At 37.7% G+C, this 20,832-nt stretch overlaps 1 protein-coding gene across 12 annotated transcripts in view; it reads right to left on the bottom strand.

Annotated features, from left to right (window-relative positions):
- LCOR (ligand dependent nuclear receptor corepressor) overlaps positions 1 to 20,588 on the bottom strand; it is a 100,112-nt gene extending 79,524 nt beyond the window's left edge. For 2 of the 12 annotated variants that reach the window (XM_081157533.1, XM_081157546.1), the window contains exons 1-2: positions 19,730 to 19,923; positions 19,353 to 19,426 (exon numbers count right to left, since the gene is read on the bottom strand). In XM_081157533.1, the coding sequence (XP_081013659.1) occupies positions 19,353 to 19,426; positions 19,730 to 19,815 (160 nt within the window). In that variant the 5' untranslated portion in view covers positions 19,816 to 19,923. Of the gene's footprint in view, positions 1 to 18,986; positions 19,106 to 19,352; positions 19,427 to 19,729; positions 19,924 to 20,442 lie in introns of those variants that run through there. The other 10 variants (XM_081157535.1, XM_081157537.1, XM_081157543.1 and 7 more) reach the window with 10 other exon arrangements.
- Positions 20,589 to 20,832: the final 244 nt, after the last annotated feature.

Here is a 20,832-nt window from a genome sequence, read left to right as displayed (position 1 = left end):
TCTACAAATATTTACTGAACATCCATTGTGTGCCAGTGCTTAAAATAAAAACAAAAAAAATTTAAAAATCATGACATGGTCATTGACTTCAAGGGTCTTGCAAAGCAAGAGGGGTAGAATTGGAGAAACAAAGGGAAGGTAAATAAAGTAGTATAATAATGCTTGCACACTAGAAAAAGAGTGACCTATATTTTGTGGGTAGAGGACTTGAGGGATTACAGAGTGAGAATTGGACAGGAAACACAGAGAGCTGAGACTGAAGAAGTCAGCCAGAATCAGATATCTTAGAGGCCCTTAAATGCTGGTTAAAGTAATTTTGTTCTATATGCATGTGGTTTTCAAACTTCAGTGTATACAAGAATCACTTGAGATAACTGTTTAAAATACAGATTTCCATGCCCCACCTAAGAAGATTCTAATTCAGCAGACCTGGGGTAAGACCTCACATTTTCAATTTTTATAAATATTTCAGTGGTTTTGTTCAGGTGGTCAATATTTGAAACAATGTTTTAGAAGTAAATATTTTTCTCAAATTTTCCAAGTAGTCGTTGGGATGAAAGAAGAATTGTGGGAAAATATTCCCTTTCAATAGCCTCAATTTTCACTGTTCTGTAGGTGATAAGATCATCAGCTGAGAGAAAAGTAGGAGTACACAGGATTAAAAGAGAGCCATTATGGTAAACTGCAGGAACTGACCAAGAATACACAAAAGAATTCCTACTGCTGAGACTCTAGTTGAGGTTGGACACCATAAATTTGCAGTAGCATCAATCCACACAGTTATTTTTCTATCTATAAATTAAAATAATACCTATGTAGGGCCCAGCTAGGTGGGCTCAGTTGGTTGGAGTGTTATCCCGTACACCAAAAAGGTTGTAGGTTTGATTCCCAGTCAGGGCACGTATGGGAGGCAACCAATCAATGTTTCTCTCTCACATTGATGTGTTCCTCTCTCTCCCTCTTCCTCTCTCTCTAAAGTCAATAAACATATCCTCAGGTGAAGATTAAAAAATAAAATAAAATAATACCTACCTAGTACAATTATTATGAAGATTTAATTACATGTTTAATACAGTAAGTGAACTGAAAAATTTAACAGAAGCGTTCAACAACATACTAGATGAAGCAGAAGAAAGGGTAAGTCAGTAAAATATATGATTGTCTAACCACTTTGAACACCTTAAAGTAATACAGAATAATACTGAATGTAAATTGTAATTTTAAAAAAAGTAAATAAATAAACTTAAGAAAAAAGGATAAGTCATCTCAAAGAAAAGGGAGCAGAACTAACTCAGGGCAGCAGAAAGAAATAAGAATAAAAGAAAGCAAAGATAGTTTAAGGGACTTATGGCACAGCAACAGACTAACATTCACATCATAGGGCTCCTGGAAGGAGAAGAGAGAGAGAAGGGGGGGCAGAAAGCTTATTTGAAGAAATAATGGCCGAAAACGTCCTACCTGGGGAAGGAAACAGATCCAGATCTAGGAAGCCCAGAGAATTCCAAATAACAGAAACCCAAAGAGACCAACACCAAGGCACATTATAATTAAAATGTCAAGTTAAAACAATGAGAGTATATCAAAAGCAGCAAGAGAAAACCAACTTGTTACATACAAGTGAACCCCTATAAGGCTATAAGCAGATTTTTCAGCAGGAACTTTGCAGGCCAGAAGGGAGTGGCGCAATATATTCAAAGTGATGGGGAAAAAACAAAGAACTTCCAACAAAGGATACTCTACCCAGCAAAGTTATCATTTGGAAGTGGGGAGATTAAAGAGACAAGCAAGAGCTAAAGGAGTTAATCACCATAAAACCAACCATATAAAAAATGTTAAAGAACTTTTTAAGCTGAAAAGAAAGAATGCTAATTAGAAACAAAAACATACAAAAGAATAAATCTCACTGGAAAGGTAAGTACTGTATACAGTAAAGGTGGTGGATTAATCACTTATAAAACTAGTACGAAGGTTAAAAGGCAAAAGTCATAAAAATATCTGTGACTGCAAAAATTAAAGGATACACAAGATACAAAGATGTAAAATCTGACATAAAAACACAAACCGATGGGAGTAATAATGTTGGCCTTTACAATGGGATCACACTTAAATTGTTATCAACTTAAAAGAGACTGCTATATATTATATGTTAGCCTGATGGTAACCACCAAGAAAAACCTACAGTAAATACAGAAAAGAGAAAGAGAAAGGAATGTAAGTACTAAAGAATCACAAAGAAAGAGGAGAACTACAAAAACAGACAGAAAACAATTAACAAAATGGCAATAAGCACATATATATCAGTAATTAGTTTAAATGTAAATGGACTAAATTCTCCAATCAAAACACATAGCATGGCTTAATGGCCACAAATAAAAAGATCCATCTATATGTTGTCTATAAGAAACTCACGTTAGATGTAAGGACACACACAGACTGAAAATAAAACAATCAAAAAAGATCTTCCATGCAAATGAAAACCAAAGGAAAGCTAGTGTAACTATACTTACATGTGACAAATAGACTTTAAAAAAGACTGTAATTAGAGACAAAGAAAGGTATTACATAATGATAAAAAGATCAATCCAACAAGAAGGTATAACATTTATAGTATTTATGCACCCAACATAGGAGCACCTAAATATATAAAGCAAATATTCACAGACCTAAAGGGAAAAAGAGACAGTAATGTTAACAACAGGAAACTTTAATATCCCACTTATATCAATGGACAGATCATCCAGAAAGAAAGTCATTAAGAAAACACTGGTCTTAAACAACCCATTAGACCAGATGGACTTAACAGATAATTACAGGTAAACAATCCATCCAAAAACAACAGAATACATATTCTTCTCAAGTTCATGTGGCACATTCTCCAAAGTAGATGATATCTTAGACCACAAAACAATTCTTAATAAATTTAAGAGGAATGAAATTGTACAAGCATCTTTTCTGACCACAATGATATAAAACTAGAAATTACAAGAAAACTGGAAAACTCACAAATATGTGGAAATTAAACAGCATTCTACTGACCAACCAATGGGTCAAATAACAAAAGAAATTTAAAAATACCTTGAGACAAATGAAAATGGAAACGTAACATACCAAAATGTACGGGATACAGGGAAAGCAGTTCTAAGAGGGAAATTTATAGTGATAAATGCCTACACTGAATAAACAAGAAAAATCTCAAACAACCTAACTCTACACCACAAGGAACTAGAAAAAGAACAAACAAAGCCCTAAATTAGAAGAAAGGATACATCAAAGATTAGAGCAAAAATAAATGAAATAGAAACTTAAAAGTCAATAGAAAATCTCAATAAAACGAAGAACTGGTTCTTTGAAAAGAGAAGGAAAACTGACAAACCTTTAGTTAGATCCACCTAGAAAAAAAGAGAGAGGACTCGAATATAATCAGAAATGAAAAGAGATATCATTACTAATACCATAAAAATAATCATCACAAGAGACTATGAACAATAATTATATGCCAACAAATTGGACAACCTGGAATAAATGGATAAATTCCTACAAACATACAACCTACCAGGATTGGATCATAAAATAAAAAATCTAGACAAACCAATTATTAATAAGGACAATGAATCAGTAATCAAAAACCTCCCAACAAACAAGAGCCTAAGACCAGATGGCTTCACTGATAAATTCTACCAAACACTCAAAGAATTAATACCAATCATTCTCAAACTTCCAAAAAATAGAAGAGAAAGGAACTCTTCCAAATTCATTTCACCAGGCTAGCATCACCCTGGTACCAAAACCAAGTCAGATCAGAATACTACAAGAATAGAAAATTACAGGCCAATATTCCTGATGAATACAGATTCAAAAACCCTCAGCAAAATACAGTTGACCCTTAAACAACACAGGGCTTGGGATGCTGACCACCCATGCAGTTGAAAATCCGTGTATAATTTTTCACTCCCCCAAAACTTATTGATAGCCCCTTGTTGATCACAAGCCTTACTGATAACATAGTCAATTTACACATACTTTGTACTACGTTGTTATATATTGTATTCTTACAATAAAGTTAAGCTAGAGAAATGAAAATGTAATTTAAAAAATCATTAAGGAAAACATGTTGAAAAAAATCTGGGTATAAGTGGACGAGTGCAGTTCATACTCATATTCTTCAAGTGTCAACTGTATTAGCAAACAGACTTCAACAATACATTAAAAGGATCAGACATCATGATCACAAGTGGGATTTATTCCAGTGATGCAAGAATGGCTCAAAAATCAGCAAATCAATGTGATACACCACAGTAACAAAATGAAGGATAACAAATCATGATCATCTCAATAGATGCAGAAAAAGCACTTGACAAAATTCAACATCCATTTATGATTTAAAAAACAAAAAAAACAAAAACACACCAAAAAACTCTGAACAGTGGGTATAGAGGGAATGTGTCTCAAAATAAAGGCCATCCACATATGACAAGTGCACAGCTAACATACTCAAAGGTGAAAAGCTAAAAGCTTTTCTTTAAGATCAAGAACAAGACTCACTACGTTTACTTAACATGGTACAGTCATGTACCACTTAATGATGGGGATATGTTCTGAGAAATGTGTCGCTAGGCGATTTCGTCATTGGGCAAATATCATAGTGTACTTATACAAACCTAGGTGGTACAGCCTACTGCCACCTAAGCAATATGGTATAGCTATTGTTTCTAGGCTAAAAGCCTGTACAGCATGACGCTGTACAAAAGAACAGGCAATTAAATCAAATACAAGAGAAAATGATGCAATCAAGAATGAAGTAAACACAAGATGTATGAGGATGGTGGTGGTGAAACGCAGCACACTGTTTTACAGCAAACTTTTTATAAGTAGAAAGAGTACATTCTAAAGTAATGATAGAAAGTATAGCATAATAAATACATAAACCAGTAACAGTTGTTTATTAGGTATTATGTACTGTACATAATTATATGTGCTTTTCTTTTATACAATTGGCAGTGAAGCAGTTTGTTTACACCAGCATCACCACAAACACATAAGTAACACATTTCACTACAACATTATGACAGCTAGGACATCACCAGGCAACAGAAAATTTTCAGCTCCATTTTAATCTTATGGAACCACCGTGACATATGCTAGCCCTTCATTGACTGAAACATCATTTTGCAGCACATGACTGAATTATTAACCCTACTCTGAGCAAGGGGGGAAAAAGCTTCCAAACTGGAAAGAAGTCAAACTCTCACTGCTTGCAGATAACACAGAGTCCAACAAAAAATTGTTAGAATAAACTAATTCAGTAAAGTTGCAGAATATAACTCTGCTGCATTTCTACACACTAATAAAGAACTATCAGAAAGAGACATTAAGAAACAATCCCATTTACAATTGCATCAAAATGAACAAAATACCTGAAAATTAACCAAGGAGGTGAAAAACCTATATATTTAAAACTGAAAACATTAATGAAAAATAAAATTGAAGACACAAGTAAATATAAACATATTTTGTGCTCATGGATTGGGAGAATTAATATTGTTAAAATGTCCATGCCCATCCAAAGCTATTTAACAATTCAATGCAACCCCTACCAAAATTCCAATGAGCGCCCTAACTGGTCTTGCTCAGTGATTAGAACATCAGTCTGCGGACTGAAGGGTCCCAGGTTCAATTACAGAAAAGGGCACATACCTCGGCTGCAGGCCTGACCCCTAGCCCGGGTCGGGGCGCGTGTGGGAGGCAACCAGTCAATGTTTCTCTCTCCCCCCCTTCCACTCTCTGCAAAGCAATGGAAAAAAATATCCTTGGGTGAGGATTAAAAAAAAGTTCCAATGACCATTTTCCACAACAATAGAGCAAAAAATTATGGAACGGATACAAGACCGTGAATAGCCAAAGCAATCTTGTGAAAGAAAAACAAAATTGGGGCATCATGTTTCCTGATTTCAAACCATATCACAAAGCTTCAGTAAGTAAAATAGTATGATACTGGCATAAAACAGACACACAGATCAACAGAACAGAGAGCCCAGAAATAAACTTATGCATAAATGGGCAATTAATTTTTGTTTTTATATACTACAAGCGGTTTTGTCTCTTCTGGCTTTTGTCTATGAGTTTTAAGAAAACTTGAGATGCTACCTTTCTTGAAATTAAGCATTGGTTCTTCCATTTCCATTTTTTTAAAACACCAGGTTACATGAAGAACATTTGATGAACTCCTAGAGAATACACATAATGCACAAAAATAATTTTAGACCTGATTTGCATGCTTTTCAAATATTAACCTGACTAGCGAACCCTTTAAAAAACTTTTTAAGTTACATTCATGGCTGTGATTTATTACAGTGAAAGGGTGTAAAGCAAAATAAGCAGAGGAAAAAGGCACATGGGCAAAGTCCAGAGGAAACCAAGCATAAGTCCCAAGAGTACTCTCCCAGTGGAGTCACCAGGTCATACTGAATTTCCCCAGGAAAATGTTGTGACAAACCATGTGAAGTATTCTCTACCAGGGAAGCTCATTAGAGACTCAATTTCTAAGGTTTATATTTGGGGAAACATCATATCTTGATAGGATGGAAGAGGCTGCTAAATGTACTCTGCATTCAGAAGTTTAGTTCCTCTTCATCAGTTCTCCAACAGTTTACCACATTCTGAGGCCCATTCTGGAAATGCAACAATAAAATGTGGCTCTGATTTAGGCAGACCTGGGTATGAATTTTATCTTGACATTTCACCAGCTATGGAGTATATATAGAGAACTAATTTAGTTTATTCTTATATAATAGTGTTAATAGTAAATACTGTGTAGGAGGGTTGTAAAAATTGACTTAAGAGGCAAAGAACTTCATGTTTGCTTAATAAATAATAGGTCACAAGAAAAAGTATCTGTTGAAGCTGATTCATAAAATTTGTTCTTTGTATATATTTCTAAATAATAACACAATTCTTTTAAATATTTTTATAATATAGAACAGTGATTTTTCTCTCTGGAACTTAAATTGCACTGTGTTCAGTCTATTTAAAACCTTTTTTACAACTTCTCTGGCCCAGCCTATGTGGCTTGGTTAAGCATTGTCCCATGCACTGAAAAGTTGCTAGTTTGATTCCCAGTCAGGGCACATACCCAGCTTGTAGGTTCAATCCTTGTATGTGTAAGAGGCAACTGATCAATGTGTCTCTCTCACATTGATGTCTCCCTCCCTCCCTCCCTCCCTCCCTCCCTCCCTCCCTCCCTCCCTCCCTCCCTCCCTCCCTCTCTCCCTCCCTCTTGGAAAAGCAATGGAAAAAATACTCTCGGCTGAAGATCAAAAAACAAAACAAAAAACTTCACTGAATATATTTCATTACTGAACTCTCATTAATTTCATTTTCTTAACTATAACCACCATTGGTTCTACTTCCAAAGTCATGCCTATTTCCATGAGCTTCTGAAGGCATCTGTTTCCCCAGAATAAAATACATATATACATTTATTTTAAAAATTCACTTTGCTTCTTAATGTATTTCCAAACACATAAATTTTACATGCACAAAAAGAAAAAATATAAAGAAAAGGTGAAGATATAGAGTAGAGAAGGATGATGAATGAAAAGCTGTCTCATGCATAAGCAAATTACTCATTACTGAAAGAACATTCTTGGCAGAATCCTAGGCTGCATTATTGGACCAAACATCTGAAGATCCTGTGTATTCTATACTCTGCCATCTGAAAACAAGGATCCTTTCAGCATTAGGTTTTTTGTTTTGCTTTGTTTTGAAATATATCTTTATTGATTTCAGAGATAGGAAGGGAAAGGGAGAGAGGGAGAGAGAGAAACATCAATGATGAGAGAGTCGTCACTGATCGGCTTACTCCTGCAGGCCCCCGAATGGGGATCAAGCCCGCAACCCAGGCATGTGCCCTGACCGGGAATCGAACCGCGATCTCCTGGATCCTAGGTCGATGTTCGACTGCTGAGCCATGCCTGGCTGGGCCAGCATCCGGTTTTGAAGGGTGTTGCTTATTTCATAATCCACTCAAATATAACAGCAACCAATATCATTACTATCACTGCTTATGCTTCTGTTCTTGACTCACAGGAACCAGACACTGGCAGCAGAATAATTTCACAACAGACTTTCCTGTTTCTTAATACAGTCTTTATTTTTTACCTTCTTTCCTATTTGTAACTGTATATATATATTCATATTCATCAATACTGATTGATGATTCATATTCATCAATATTGAATGAATTGGTTTCATCTGGATTACTTGATAAAGAACATCAGATAAAATATGTACTGGCTACTTAGGTACAGTGATTACTAAAGATATTTTTACCTAAACATCTTCATATAGTTCTGAGAAATAATTTCTATCATGTAATGTCTGAGAGAAAATAAATAAACAATAAATCATTTAACAAGAAAAACCCTTCCACTTTTTTCCAAAATAAAGTTTAAGTCCTCAGGAAAAGAAACAAAAGGAAAAAAATTCCCTGGATGATCATCTCTGTTTCCTTGTCCTTGCCTATAATGTCAATTTATTTATTATCAATGTAACTATATTAGAATACTCTTCTCCATTAATTTATATTCTCTTGCTTTTAAAAGATCAAAATCTCTGAATAATTCAGTTTTCTTAACAGCTTAACAGTCTTGACCAAAACAACTCACTCAAGTTGGACTGTCACCTATGCGGCCTACTTTTTTTTTTTAGAAAAATTAAGTCCCACACAGATTTGCAGCTCCAGATAAGGCCTACCTAAAATTTTCTCACTAATGTAGAAAGTTCTAGTTTTTCTTCTCTACTTTTCCCCCATTTACGAATTTAGCCTTACCTTTCCCCAATAAAATGTACTAATCTTTGATTTGGACATGTTATAGAAAATTAGATGGAAGTTCTTTGCCTAAGGAGAAAGGGGCAAAAGGAAATGTTGTTTTAATGAAATTTTTAAAAAATATGACTTTTTATTGATTTCAGAGAAAGGGAAAGGGAGAGAGAGAGAGAAACATTCATGATGAGAGATAATCACTGATAGGCTGCCTCCTGCATGCCCCCTAGTGGGGATCAAGCCCGAAACCGGAAACCCAGGCATGTGCCCTGACTGGGAATCAACCCTCGATCTCCTGGATCATAGGTTGATGCTCAACCACTGAGCCACACCAGTCCGGCAAGAAATGTTATTTTTAGATAAGACTGTACATTGGTAACCATAAGCGATGAGTCTTGAAATTGCTTTCAGGAGATATATGTGGATTTCTGACTCTCTGTATATATCTATTGATTCTAACATGCCAAAATCTATTTTAATAAATATTCCACAGTGAAAAGCTATATATAGTATATACACACAAAAATTGGTTGTACAAGTCTCACATGGCAAAAGGCTTTATCACTTTAATCATACCCATTTTTCTTTTAAGAAGTCACAGCAAAATTCTAGTACTCTCAAAAAACTGTTAGAAATCCATGTTATTTCATTATTTTTATCTTAATGTATTCTCTTTCCAATACAGAAAACAGACCCAAATAGAGAATCTAACATATCATCATAAAAATATTATTGCTAAAGATAACTGTGAGGTTTGCAACAGGTAAACAGTAAGTAAAATTTTAATATACTGACCACTGACCATAGGTGATATATTAACTAAACCATTTTAAAAAGACGTATTAGTTATATTAATCATTGATAGAAAAAAGACCAGCTTAAAGGTTTTTTTCAATAACTATTCCCAAAGATTTATGAACTATTTTTTTAAAATATATCTTTATTGATTTCAGAGAGAAGAAGGGAGAGAGAGGGAGAAACATCAATGATAAGAGAGTCACTGATCAGCTGCCTCCTGCACATCCCTGACGGGATCGAACACGCAACCCGGGCATGTGCCCTGACCGGAAATCAAACTGTGATCTCCTGGATCCTAGGCCGACGTTTAACCGCTGAGCCACGCCCAGCCGGGCTATCAACTTCTTAATACCCTTTTATAATTAATCATTTTATTGTGATCAGATAAGCTAATCAATGCCCATTTATATAAGTTAAACTCTGTCAGCTTCCTTATTAGCGGAATGAAAATTCACATAACCTAACACATATGATAAGTATTTAAATCATTAATCATTCAATAAAAAAGCCACATTTCAACACAGCAACATAATCACAAACATTTATGTTTCTGTCACTTTTTATTCTTAGGTAAGGAGTTTCCCATTTTATTTTTTTTAAATATGTTTTTACTGATTTCAGAGAGACGAAGGGAGAAGGAGAGATAGAAATATCAATGATGAGAATCACTGATCGGCTGCCTTCCGCATGCCCCATACTGGGGATTAAGCCTGCAATCCCAGCATGTCCCCTGACCAGGAATCAAACCATGACCTCCTGGTTTATGGGTGGATGCTCAGCCACTGAACTACACTGGCCGGGCCCCATTTTATTTTGATGGAAATTTCTATTACCTTTGTCACAACACCCTTCTGTATCTACTAATAAAAACTAGCATTTTATCTAAGATAATGATGTCTGAAATTACCAAAACAGGGTATAATTTTTTAAATTTACCAAATTGCTTCTTCCCCTTCTCAGAAATTATACACTACTCGACAACTTCCCTTTCCATCACACATTTTAAAATATTTATTGCCAACTGCACCAAATCTAAGTCACAGTTAGGTTAGAACTGCGAAGACATTTGGCTAAAATCCAGGAATCCTGAATCCTGACCTCAATCTACTTTATGCAGGTTGCCCCCTTCACCCCCACATGAGGTCTCTGGGAAGGATATATAGTAACACACTGTTACTATAAAGCTTTTGTTACCAACTTCAAAGTCTCCTGTGAACTAATCTGGTCTGCATGGAAGGTTCATCAAGCTTAAGGTCTAGAATCACTTGGATATTCTTTGCTCTTTCCTCTTCTAAACTATGCTCAAATCTCAGCTAATGGTGAAGGCCAGTCTAGCAACATATGAAGGAAAACTAAGCCAGTGGAAACATTCAACTCAGAAACCCATTTAGCTCTGAATACTACTGACAAAACTAAAAAAAAAAAAAAATCAAGAAGAAAAAGACAAAACAGGACCATAATGCTGCTCAAGAGAAGGGGACAAGGCATTCTAGGCCAGAGAATTTAAAGACTAATTATGCTACCATTTATGTAAGATTATGGGCATAGAAACCATAATTCCTTAATGTAACATAAATCAAATAAGCAATCAGTAGTTGGAAACAAAGAAGGGGGGGAGGCAATTTTGCAAAACCAAATAGAAAGTCTAAAAGAAGGGTGTTGCTTTAATGTTTAAGATTAAAGAGCACAGGCTTTTGAATTTCAGTCTCGGGTATACCACTCTTTAGCTAAGTGACCATAAATGAAATCCTTCATCTTTCCAAATCTGTTTCTCCACTTGTAAAACAGATATTAATATCAAAGGACTCTTGTCTGGCACATAGTAAATGCTGAATATGTGGTAGCTTTTAATAAATATTAGTAAAACAAAAACTTCTCTTTTCCATACTTAGGTATCTCATTCCTTTAAATTTATCAACCACTACATAGGGATGGGAGGTAGAAAGAGTGACACAGTACTATACAAAAGATTGTAAAAAAGATTCAATACTAAATATTATGTCTTGGATTTGCTTCAAAATAATCTAGTGGAAATGAAACAATGTCCTTTAGTTGAAAAAAGTTGGGTGTTCACTGTACTATTATATTTTTGTGTATGTTTGAAGTTTTCCTAAATGAAAGATTTTTTAAAATTCCTTCCCTTTTAATTAATATGATTGGACAAGAAAACAAGTTCTAGCATCGTTTCTACCTCTAAAATGAATCTAAAAGATGGAAAGAAAGGTAAGAGAGAACACAAGAAGATCCATGGGTGGGTCTAGAGAAAATACCTACAAATGACCTATATTGGGAGGAAGGGAAGTATTCACATAAAAGCTGACAAATATCCACGCATTGGGAACAATAAAAAAAATGTGGAATACAAGACAGCATCAAACTGAATGTAAGCATGTCTTAATTTAACAAATTCAACAACTCCTTCCTCTAAAATTTGTATAAACCAACAATTCTAAACGTACTAGTATAGCATGTACTTATATTAAATCAGATGTGAATTCTATTGTAAAATGAAATATATTTCTTTGTGGTAAATTCGTATTTTCACATGTGGGATTTTCTTTTAGCAAGCAAGATAAAACCTAGAGATCTTTTCAAATTAATTTTTCTTCCCCTTTATTTTGTAAATTTAGGAGAGGGAGAATGTATCTTCACCCTTTGGAAACCTCTAAAGATTCAACTAGTAAGAGAAATGTACACAATACTTTATTAATAATGACCATAATAAAATGATTCAGACTTTGTGAAAAATAAGTTAATCGTGAGAATGCATAATAGTCAGAGACTATCAAGTATTACCAATGAGAATGAAAATGCTCTTCATACAAGTTTTTCCAATAATAATAATTCCCATGGGAAATAATATTGATGTTCAAATCTTCTAACCCCAAAAGTAAGTCTCAAAGTGTATCATCTTTAAAAGAGGGAGAAAATTACTATGTAATTTCATACAGCAATTGGAGCAAGTTAAATTAAGTTTGTTTCTGGAAGAGTTGTTATGTTTTACTTTTACCTGAGAAGTTAGGTAAATGTTTCAAACATTAAAATATCAAACAATAATTTCTGTGGATAAATGGAAGCATTTATGCTAAGGAAAATCTCCTGACTGCTTTAACAAGAGTTATTACTCAATGTTTCCTAACTGGCCAATTGTTTTGTTAATACCCATCCTTATCTTTCTACATTTCTAAATAAAGACAAAATAATGTACGTGAAAGTTTTCCAGAAAGTATAAAATGTGCTATGCAGATATAAAATGGTGACACAATTAATACATTTTTCTGACACCTCCTGTTTTCTAAATGTCAAGTTTTAGAATTTATTCCCCAGTTATGCTAACCAAAGATCTCCTCAGACAATTTGGTTTCTAAATGATCCCCTTCAAACTTTTTAAAACAACTGTGATGGACAAACTTTTAATGAGTTATAAGATATAAAACATACTCCTTTACTTCAAGTGGTAAAGTACAGTTATAGTAACAGTTTTTCATACAATTGTAAAATACGTACAGCTGAGGAGAATTTCTTTTTTCTCCTTAGTAGTATGAAATGTCTCAAACATATTCATTAATAGTTTCTCAATACCAAAATTTGAAATGTAAGTCTAAATCACTGGTTACATCATATTTTTTTTCTTTTATCTACTCCCTTTGAAAAAATACACATCATACAAAACTAGACTACAAAAATTTCATTATAATACAGGCACTCAACAAAAACTGGCTTTACCAAAAAAAAAAACCCTCAAAAACTGACTTTACACATGTAACTTCCTTGGACTGCGTAATAATGAATTGAGAAAATTAATCAAGTGATATACCAAAAGAATCCATAATTCTCTGTAATAAATATACATAAACATGTGGAACAAAGAAATAAAAACAAGACAAAAATCATTGTCAACCATCACTGTATAGCTTTTCTAACTTGCCCCTCAGAGACAATCCAATAAGTAAAGGATTCTCAGACTACTGCCACCTACCTCATAAGATTTCAATTTCATCCTTAAGACATCACTACACCTGACATTTTGTGACAGACCAAATCTAACCAATTCAAAAATCAGAGAAACTAAGACTAATGGCAAAATTCAAGTCTTTTGAAAACAGCATATTTAGTTTAGCACCAGAAAATAAAATCACATACTAACTTGCCATAAATATAATGTCAGGTACCTGGGTTTTATAAAATGCAAAGAAAAAAGTAATCTGAAATTTCAAAAATACTGCTATTATATAGATTTCTCTCATTATCAAACTTAGAAACAGGATAGATACAGACAAAATGTCTATGTAGTGTAAAGGTATCCTTCTTTATCCAAACCTTTATTTCCTATGCAAAATTCAGGCATAGAACAGATTGTAATAATGTAATTTACCATGCTATTATCTGAACTTGATATAAGAACCCTCACTATAGAAAAGCAGGAATTTAGAAGATTTGGATAGCAAAGTTGTTACACCACTCCATCAAATAACTAACAATTTTAATAATTCATAGAAAAGGATGTTTAATGAAGCCTTTCCTGAGTAATTCTAGTTTATTCCAATTACTCCACTACTCTATCTATTATTCCCTTCACAGATACTGCAGGTCCTTGAATAATGTTTCATTCAACATTATTTCATCAGAATGTTGATGAGATGGCACAGGAACGTAACTCTTGTTTATATCAATTAACTTATGGTAAAATTGGTGACATTATACACTGTTTCACTTAAAATCAGAAAAACTTATTGACAACCTTAACTGATGGGCTTACTGTATACTGCAGTTTATCTTCTCAAATTGAGGATATGATGAGAACAAACATTTGCAAATCACTCTGGCCAGTGTGACTAAATGGTTAGAGCATCAGCCCAAGCAAGGAAGGGTCTCAGGTTCAATCCCTAGCAAGTGAGGGAGGCAACCATCAATGCCTCTCTCTCACAATGTCCCTACCTCCCTCCCTCCCTAAAAATCAATAGAATGGAAAAAATATCCTTGGGTGAGGATTAACAAAACAAAAAATTTGAAAATCATACACTGATGTGGGTCTAAGATCCAGAATAAACTCCTAAATTCAACAATGAAAAGACAACTCATTTTTTAAATGAGTTAGGGATCTGAATAGACATTTCTCCCAAGATACACAAATGGTCAACAAGCATATGAAAAGATGCTCAACATCACCTGCCATTAGGAAAATGCAAGTCAAAACCATAAAGAGACATCATACCTATCCACTTGGATAGCTATAATTTAAAAAAAAAAAAAAAGAAGGCAATAAGTGATAGCAAGAGGGTGGAAAAACTGAATCATATTGTTGGTGGAAATATAAAATACTGTCGCCACTTTGGAAAAGTTTGGCAGTTCCTCAAAAAGTTAAAACATAGTTATTAAATGACCCAGCAATTCCACTCCTAGGCACATACCCAAGAGAAATGAAAACAAATGTCTACACAAACAATGCTGCTAATGTTCACAGTAGCATTATTCATGATAGGCAAAAAGCAGAAACCACCCAAATGTCTGTCAACTAATGAACGAACAAACAACGTATAGGATGTCCATAGAATACAGTTATTATTTAGCCATCAAAAGCAATAAAATGTTGATACATGGTACAACATGGATGAATCTTGAAAACAAGCTAAGAAGCCAGACAAAAAAGGCCACATACGGTATGATTATATTTATATGAAAGACCATAGAAACAAAGATTGGGCTTGCGAAGGGCTAGGTCATAGGAGGAATGGGAAATGACTGCTAACGGGTATGGGTTTCTTTTTGGGGTAATGAAAGTATTCTGGATTTAGATAGTGATGTTTGCACAACCTTGTGAATAAATTAAAACCACTTCATTGTACACTTTAAAAGAGTGAATTTTATGGTTTGTAAATTATATTTCAATCTTTTAAAAATTCAGTGTATGGACAACTGTACTTGGATACTTCCCATATACAAAAGACAGTAAATAAAATAAGCTAATAGTTCACACTGGAATTATCCCAAAAGCAATGGGCAAATGTAAGGAATAGTTTTAAAATATTGGCAAATAGAGTACCAGATAATTTGGAGAGTAGTAATAGCAAGTTTTTAACTTGAAACTACAAAATAATAGCTTTCTTTATTCATACCTACCCATTATTCAGACTCCATGGAGCAGATGGGTAGATATAAAGAAAATAAGATTCAACAGAGAAGTTCTGAGGCACATCAAAACAAATCAAGCCCCATTTACTGGGCTTTCAGGGCCAGTTTGGAAAACAGGAAAAAAAAGACAATCTCATTATTTTATATATACCTTTATTTGCCACAGAAAAAACTTTTGAGTGTTTCCAAATACCAAATCCAACCTTTAAGGATGAAAATTTGTCAACAATAAGGGTATACAAAGAATTAATGTCACGGACTTTAGGCAATTTCAAAAATAGGTTTTGTACAAGGGAATAAGGTATAGCCGCCAAATGACCTTACTTAGAAGAGACACTGTTGTGGATGACAGTATTGTCCCTGTAAAGGTGATTTTAAAAAACAAGCTGTCATTATTGTAGAGTTCTACAATGGAATCCTTAAATAAAGGAAACATTCCTTCCCTGAGCTAAGGATCAAAATGTATGGCAAACTGCAAGTTGCCTAACAAAGAGACTCCATTTTTTAACCTGCATTAAAAAATCATACAACCTACTTTTGCAAACATATCCCCTATATGTCCCCTAGATGAATCATGGACTGCAATTTAAATAGACATTATTGTACTTTTGTACATCTGCTCATTTGTTTTTCATGACAGGAATGTCTTTTCCATATTCATCAAAATGAAGCAAAAAATCTGCCACATTCTTCATGAAGTTTTCCTTCATCACCTTAAGAGATTTCTTTCATTTCTAAACACCCCTAGCACTTGCCTGCACCAGGGTAAGGTGCATTTTGCCTTGTACTATAACTGAATACACTACATTTTCTCTAAGGACTATAAAGTCCCTGAAGGTTGGGGCAACTTCCCCAATATCTTTGCTTGCCCACAGTGCCTGGTACAAAGGAGATGTTTAATAAATATTTAACTGAAATACTTACCTAACTGTCTTTGGTTCCTAAAAATAGCACTACTAAACAACTAAGTGATTAGGCAATTACTCAGAAATGGCAAGTCCCCATAGACACTGAACACCTAATTCTCACTCTGTAAAAAATTTCAGGTCATCCTGTGTAGTCCCATAAGGCTAAAAAAAGCATTATTCAGATGCTGCCTAGAATTGCTCCAGCTATAAGCACATCTGAGGGAATTAGGACAATTTGAAATAATAACTGTGTAAGTCAAAGAGCTTCATCCTGCTATCCTTCAGCCAAGCAATAGGTTTTCACAACTTTTCCCTACATTGGGAAGAGCTTCTCAAGAATACAGCAAGGATGAGGAGCAGCCAAGCAATAGGTTACATCAGATCGGGCAGCTTAGGTCTAGAACCTAATCTTCCTGGAATCTGAACTGATTATCTTCATTCCAGAGGACACCTCAATAATCACCTGGTGACCAAATATTCATCTTGACCATAATCACTGTATGAACCTGCTACTAACCCCAATTCAACTAAATCCTAATAATTAATGGAAAAACCAACACTTCCACCTCCACAATCCAGACCCGTCCTCCTCCCCCGCCAAAAAAGTAGAAGGGAGAATTAGATTTTGGAAATGATAATTTATTTTGAATCCTAAAACTGCTATAAGTTAAATATAGAAGCCAAATGACCCCAAAGTATTACGATAATCACTCAAGAGAATCAAACAGAAGGTTAACTGTTCAGAACCAATCCCACTAAAATAAAAGAGATTATTACATCTGCTAGTGACAAACAACATACATAGTTATCTTTTGGACTGTACATAAGGATCACTGCCAGTCCTTTTAAATACAGAAAGTTAACACTACAAATGATTTCCTTATAACTTTCCTCTTAAATTACATACAGGGTGGGACAAAAGTAGGTTTACAGTTGTTCATACTGAAAATAATACATTAATAAAAAAACAAGAATAAACTCTGCATTTTGCATACTCACAACTGTAAACCTACTTTTGCCACACCCTGCATCATAAAAGAGAAAATATGAGACCCAAATGATTTTAGTTGGGAGACTATCAACTACATATTACTGTTCAGATTAAAATACTGCTTTGCACTCTGGACTCTAAGTATCTCCTGAACTTTACTACCTCGAAAGTGGAAATTTGGGACTTAAAAGTATGCTTTAAGAAAACTGATCACCAGATTAATATCCTCCTTCAAAAAATGAATCTAAAATTTGATAATCAATTCAGATATTTACAGAAGGATTTATTAGTCAGTTTTTAAAAAGCTTTGTCAAGCAGCAGTAACTAACCACTAACACTAGCAATGACTGATAAAAAGGAGGCCTGAGGCAAAAGACTAGGATTCAAAGCAAAGAGAATTAAAATAAGATAAAAAACTCATTAAAACCATCTAAAGTAAAGCTACAGTAACTTAAGAAATCTACAGAATTATAGTCATCAATTTCAAAATCTTATAAAAACAAAAAAGCCCTACTTAAAGACAACAACCAATCACTAAAAATCTGAAGCAAATTAAAAATTCTTCAAATTTCAGGATTTTGTATTAATTCACAATTCTGAAAACTCTTTAATTTCATGCTTCTCAAAGCCTTCTAAATGCCTTTTGTAAGCTCTTATATGATGGTTACAAATAATACATAACTCTAGAAGTGCTTAAGCAGACTTAACATTTCAGCAAGTGTATGGTAGGTTTGAAAGTATTAATAAAACAAGCAGAAACAGAGCAGAGCAAATGATAACTGATGAACCAAAGGCTGATTCCTGGAAGGCAGAGCTGGGGTTGGACCCGCAGGAGGGAAATTTTAAAATATATCCACAAGACAAATTACACCAAAAACCTGATTCATGCCTTTATTACTTACACAAGCATATGTTTTAAAATGTACTTTTAACCTTTGGACAACAAAAGTGATATCAGATACGTTAAAGCACTGCTCATATTAATTTTCATGTTACAGTCCAAATCTTTAACAAAATTCACATACATTCTCTTAATGAAACACTGCAGAAATGGAAAACCTTATATCCTCTTGGTAAAGGTTACCTTATTTTTGGCTTGTTTAAAGTTTCAGTTTTGCTTTATAATCTATAACAGAAAACATCCCTTGTGGGACATTGTAAAGGGCATACCCTCCTGTCAAGCCAGAAAGCTCAAACACAAAGACATTGAGCGAACCAAGTGCAGTAATTCTTCCAAACTGAGCCTCTCCAACACCCCCTCACCCTTCCCCCCAACAGATATGTCTATTAAATCAGTGTCTGTTCTCCCCCTCGCACAACAAAGAGAACTTCTCACCGCATGAAATTGCCGCTGAATGGACACCAGAAAGCAGGATTTGCATAATTCCTCCAACGAAACCCAGTCGGGAAGGAGGGGATGAGGGGCCCAATCGAACGGATAGAATCTCCCGGATTCTGTTGGGGAAGACCTGGTTCCTAAGCGTATTCCCCACGGGTGGGGTGGGGGCTGGAATTCTGGGCCTCCCCGAGGACTGGGCGTGGGGGACGACGGAGGGCGGCGAGAGAGCATTTCCCCGCACATCAGCAGCACCGAGGAAAAGATGGGGAAATAACAATACTGGAGGACAGGAGAGCCAGACACAAGGATGGACTGGGGCTAGGGGGCGGCGGGCACAGCGGAGACACCACACGGGCCACTTACTTTTTGGAGGGGGGTTAAATATATGAGTTAAGCCCTTATGGTCCCGCCGGCCGCCGCACAGAGGGAAACGGGACCTTGGGAGAGAAAAACAGACAAAACACATAGTGTGAGAGGCGCAGCTCGGCGACCCGGCCCCTCCCGGGGCGCCCCCGTCCACACTCCCTCCTGCCCGCGGGGAAAATGCCACCCGGGGCGGCCCAAGGTCCGGGAGGCGCGGGGAGGACTAGGCTCTAGGAGAGGCGGCGGCTCCGGCAAATCCCCCGGGAGGGGACAAGAGCGACTTGTCTCCTCGGTCAGACCCGGTCCCACCCCCTTCCTCCCCGCCGCGCACACACCGAACACAAATACACACACCGAACACAAATACACACACACACCGACCCGAGCGTCGAGGATTAACTCCCCGGCCGCCACCGCCGCCGCCGCCCGCTGAGGAAGTGCAGCCGCTGCCCCCCGCGGCCATGACACCCCACTTGGCTCGGTCAGGCGGACCCCGGGCCTGTGACAGCTCCGGCTCCCTCCGCCCCCATCTCCACCTCACGCCTCGCACACGCCCGAGCGCCCGCCGGCCCGCCGCGCGTGCACGTGGGACCCGGGGCGCGCGCCGCTGGTGCGCGTGGGGGAGGGGCGGCGCGGGATGGGGAAGGAGCCCCGAGGAGCGGAGGATGAGGCGGAGCGGCGGCCCAGCACGCCCCCCGGCCGGGCCCCGCGCTGGGCTCCGCGAGACCCGCGGCGGCGCCTCTCATCAAGTGGCAGCGCTGCGGGGAGAGACTCCACCAAAACCCGGCGGCGGCGCCGGGACGCCGGGCGAGGAGGGGAGACGGAGGGACACGCTCGCCCGCCCGAGAGCCCGCCCCGGGGAGGGGGAGCGGAGGGGAGGGGCCGGCGCGCGCTCGGGCCCGGGCCCAGGAGAGCCCGCCCGGAGGTCGCGCGCGCCCGCACTCCGGGGGGTGGGGGAGGGGGGACGCCCGAGCCAAAGAGGGCGGGTGGGCCGGAGCAGCAATTGCCCGCTCCCCGGCTCCCTCCCACGTCCCAGGTGGCCGGCGGCGGGGCGACCCGAGGGCCTGAGGTGGCCGGGGCAGGATCTCACCTACACAGTGAAGGAGCTTGTGGCGCCACGAGTCCAGTTCTTGCCGAAAGCCGCGTCTCTCAACGGAGCATTGCTGCCGCCTACACACCCTCGCCATCTTCTGCCGCCCGCCCGGCCCAGCCTCCGCCGCGGCCCCGCGCACGCCCAGCCGCGTCGCCCGGGGCCGCGCACGCACCCGCGGCCTGGGCGTCGCACCTCCCGCCGGGGGCGGCGCGGGGGCAGGGCAGGTCTCACCTCGCGGTGGCCCCGGCGTGGCCCGGGAGACGACCTGGGTGCGCACCCGCCCGGCGCGCGGCGCGGCGCGGCGCGGCGGCGGGCGCAGTCCCCGCGTCCTCAGCCGTGGCCGCCGCCGCCGGCAGCCCGGGAAGGCGCCTTCCCGCGGCCGCAGCT

The sequence above is a fragment of the Miniopterus schreibersii genome, assembly GCF_964146895.1.
Source record: "Miniopterus schreibersii genome assembly, chromosome: 14".
Taxonomy (NCBI): Eukaryota; Metazoa; Chordata; class Mammalia; order Chiroptera; family Miniopteridae; genus Miniopterus; species Miniopterus schreibersii.
The sequence above is the reverse complement of the archived record's forward strand: the minus strand, read 5'-3'. Positions and strand labels throughout refer to the sequence as shown.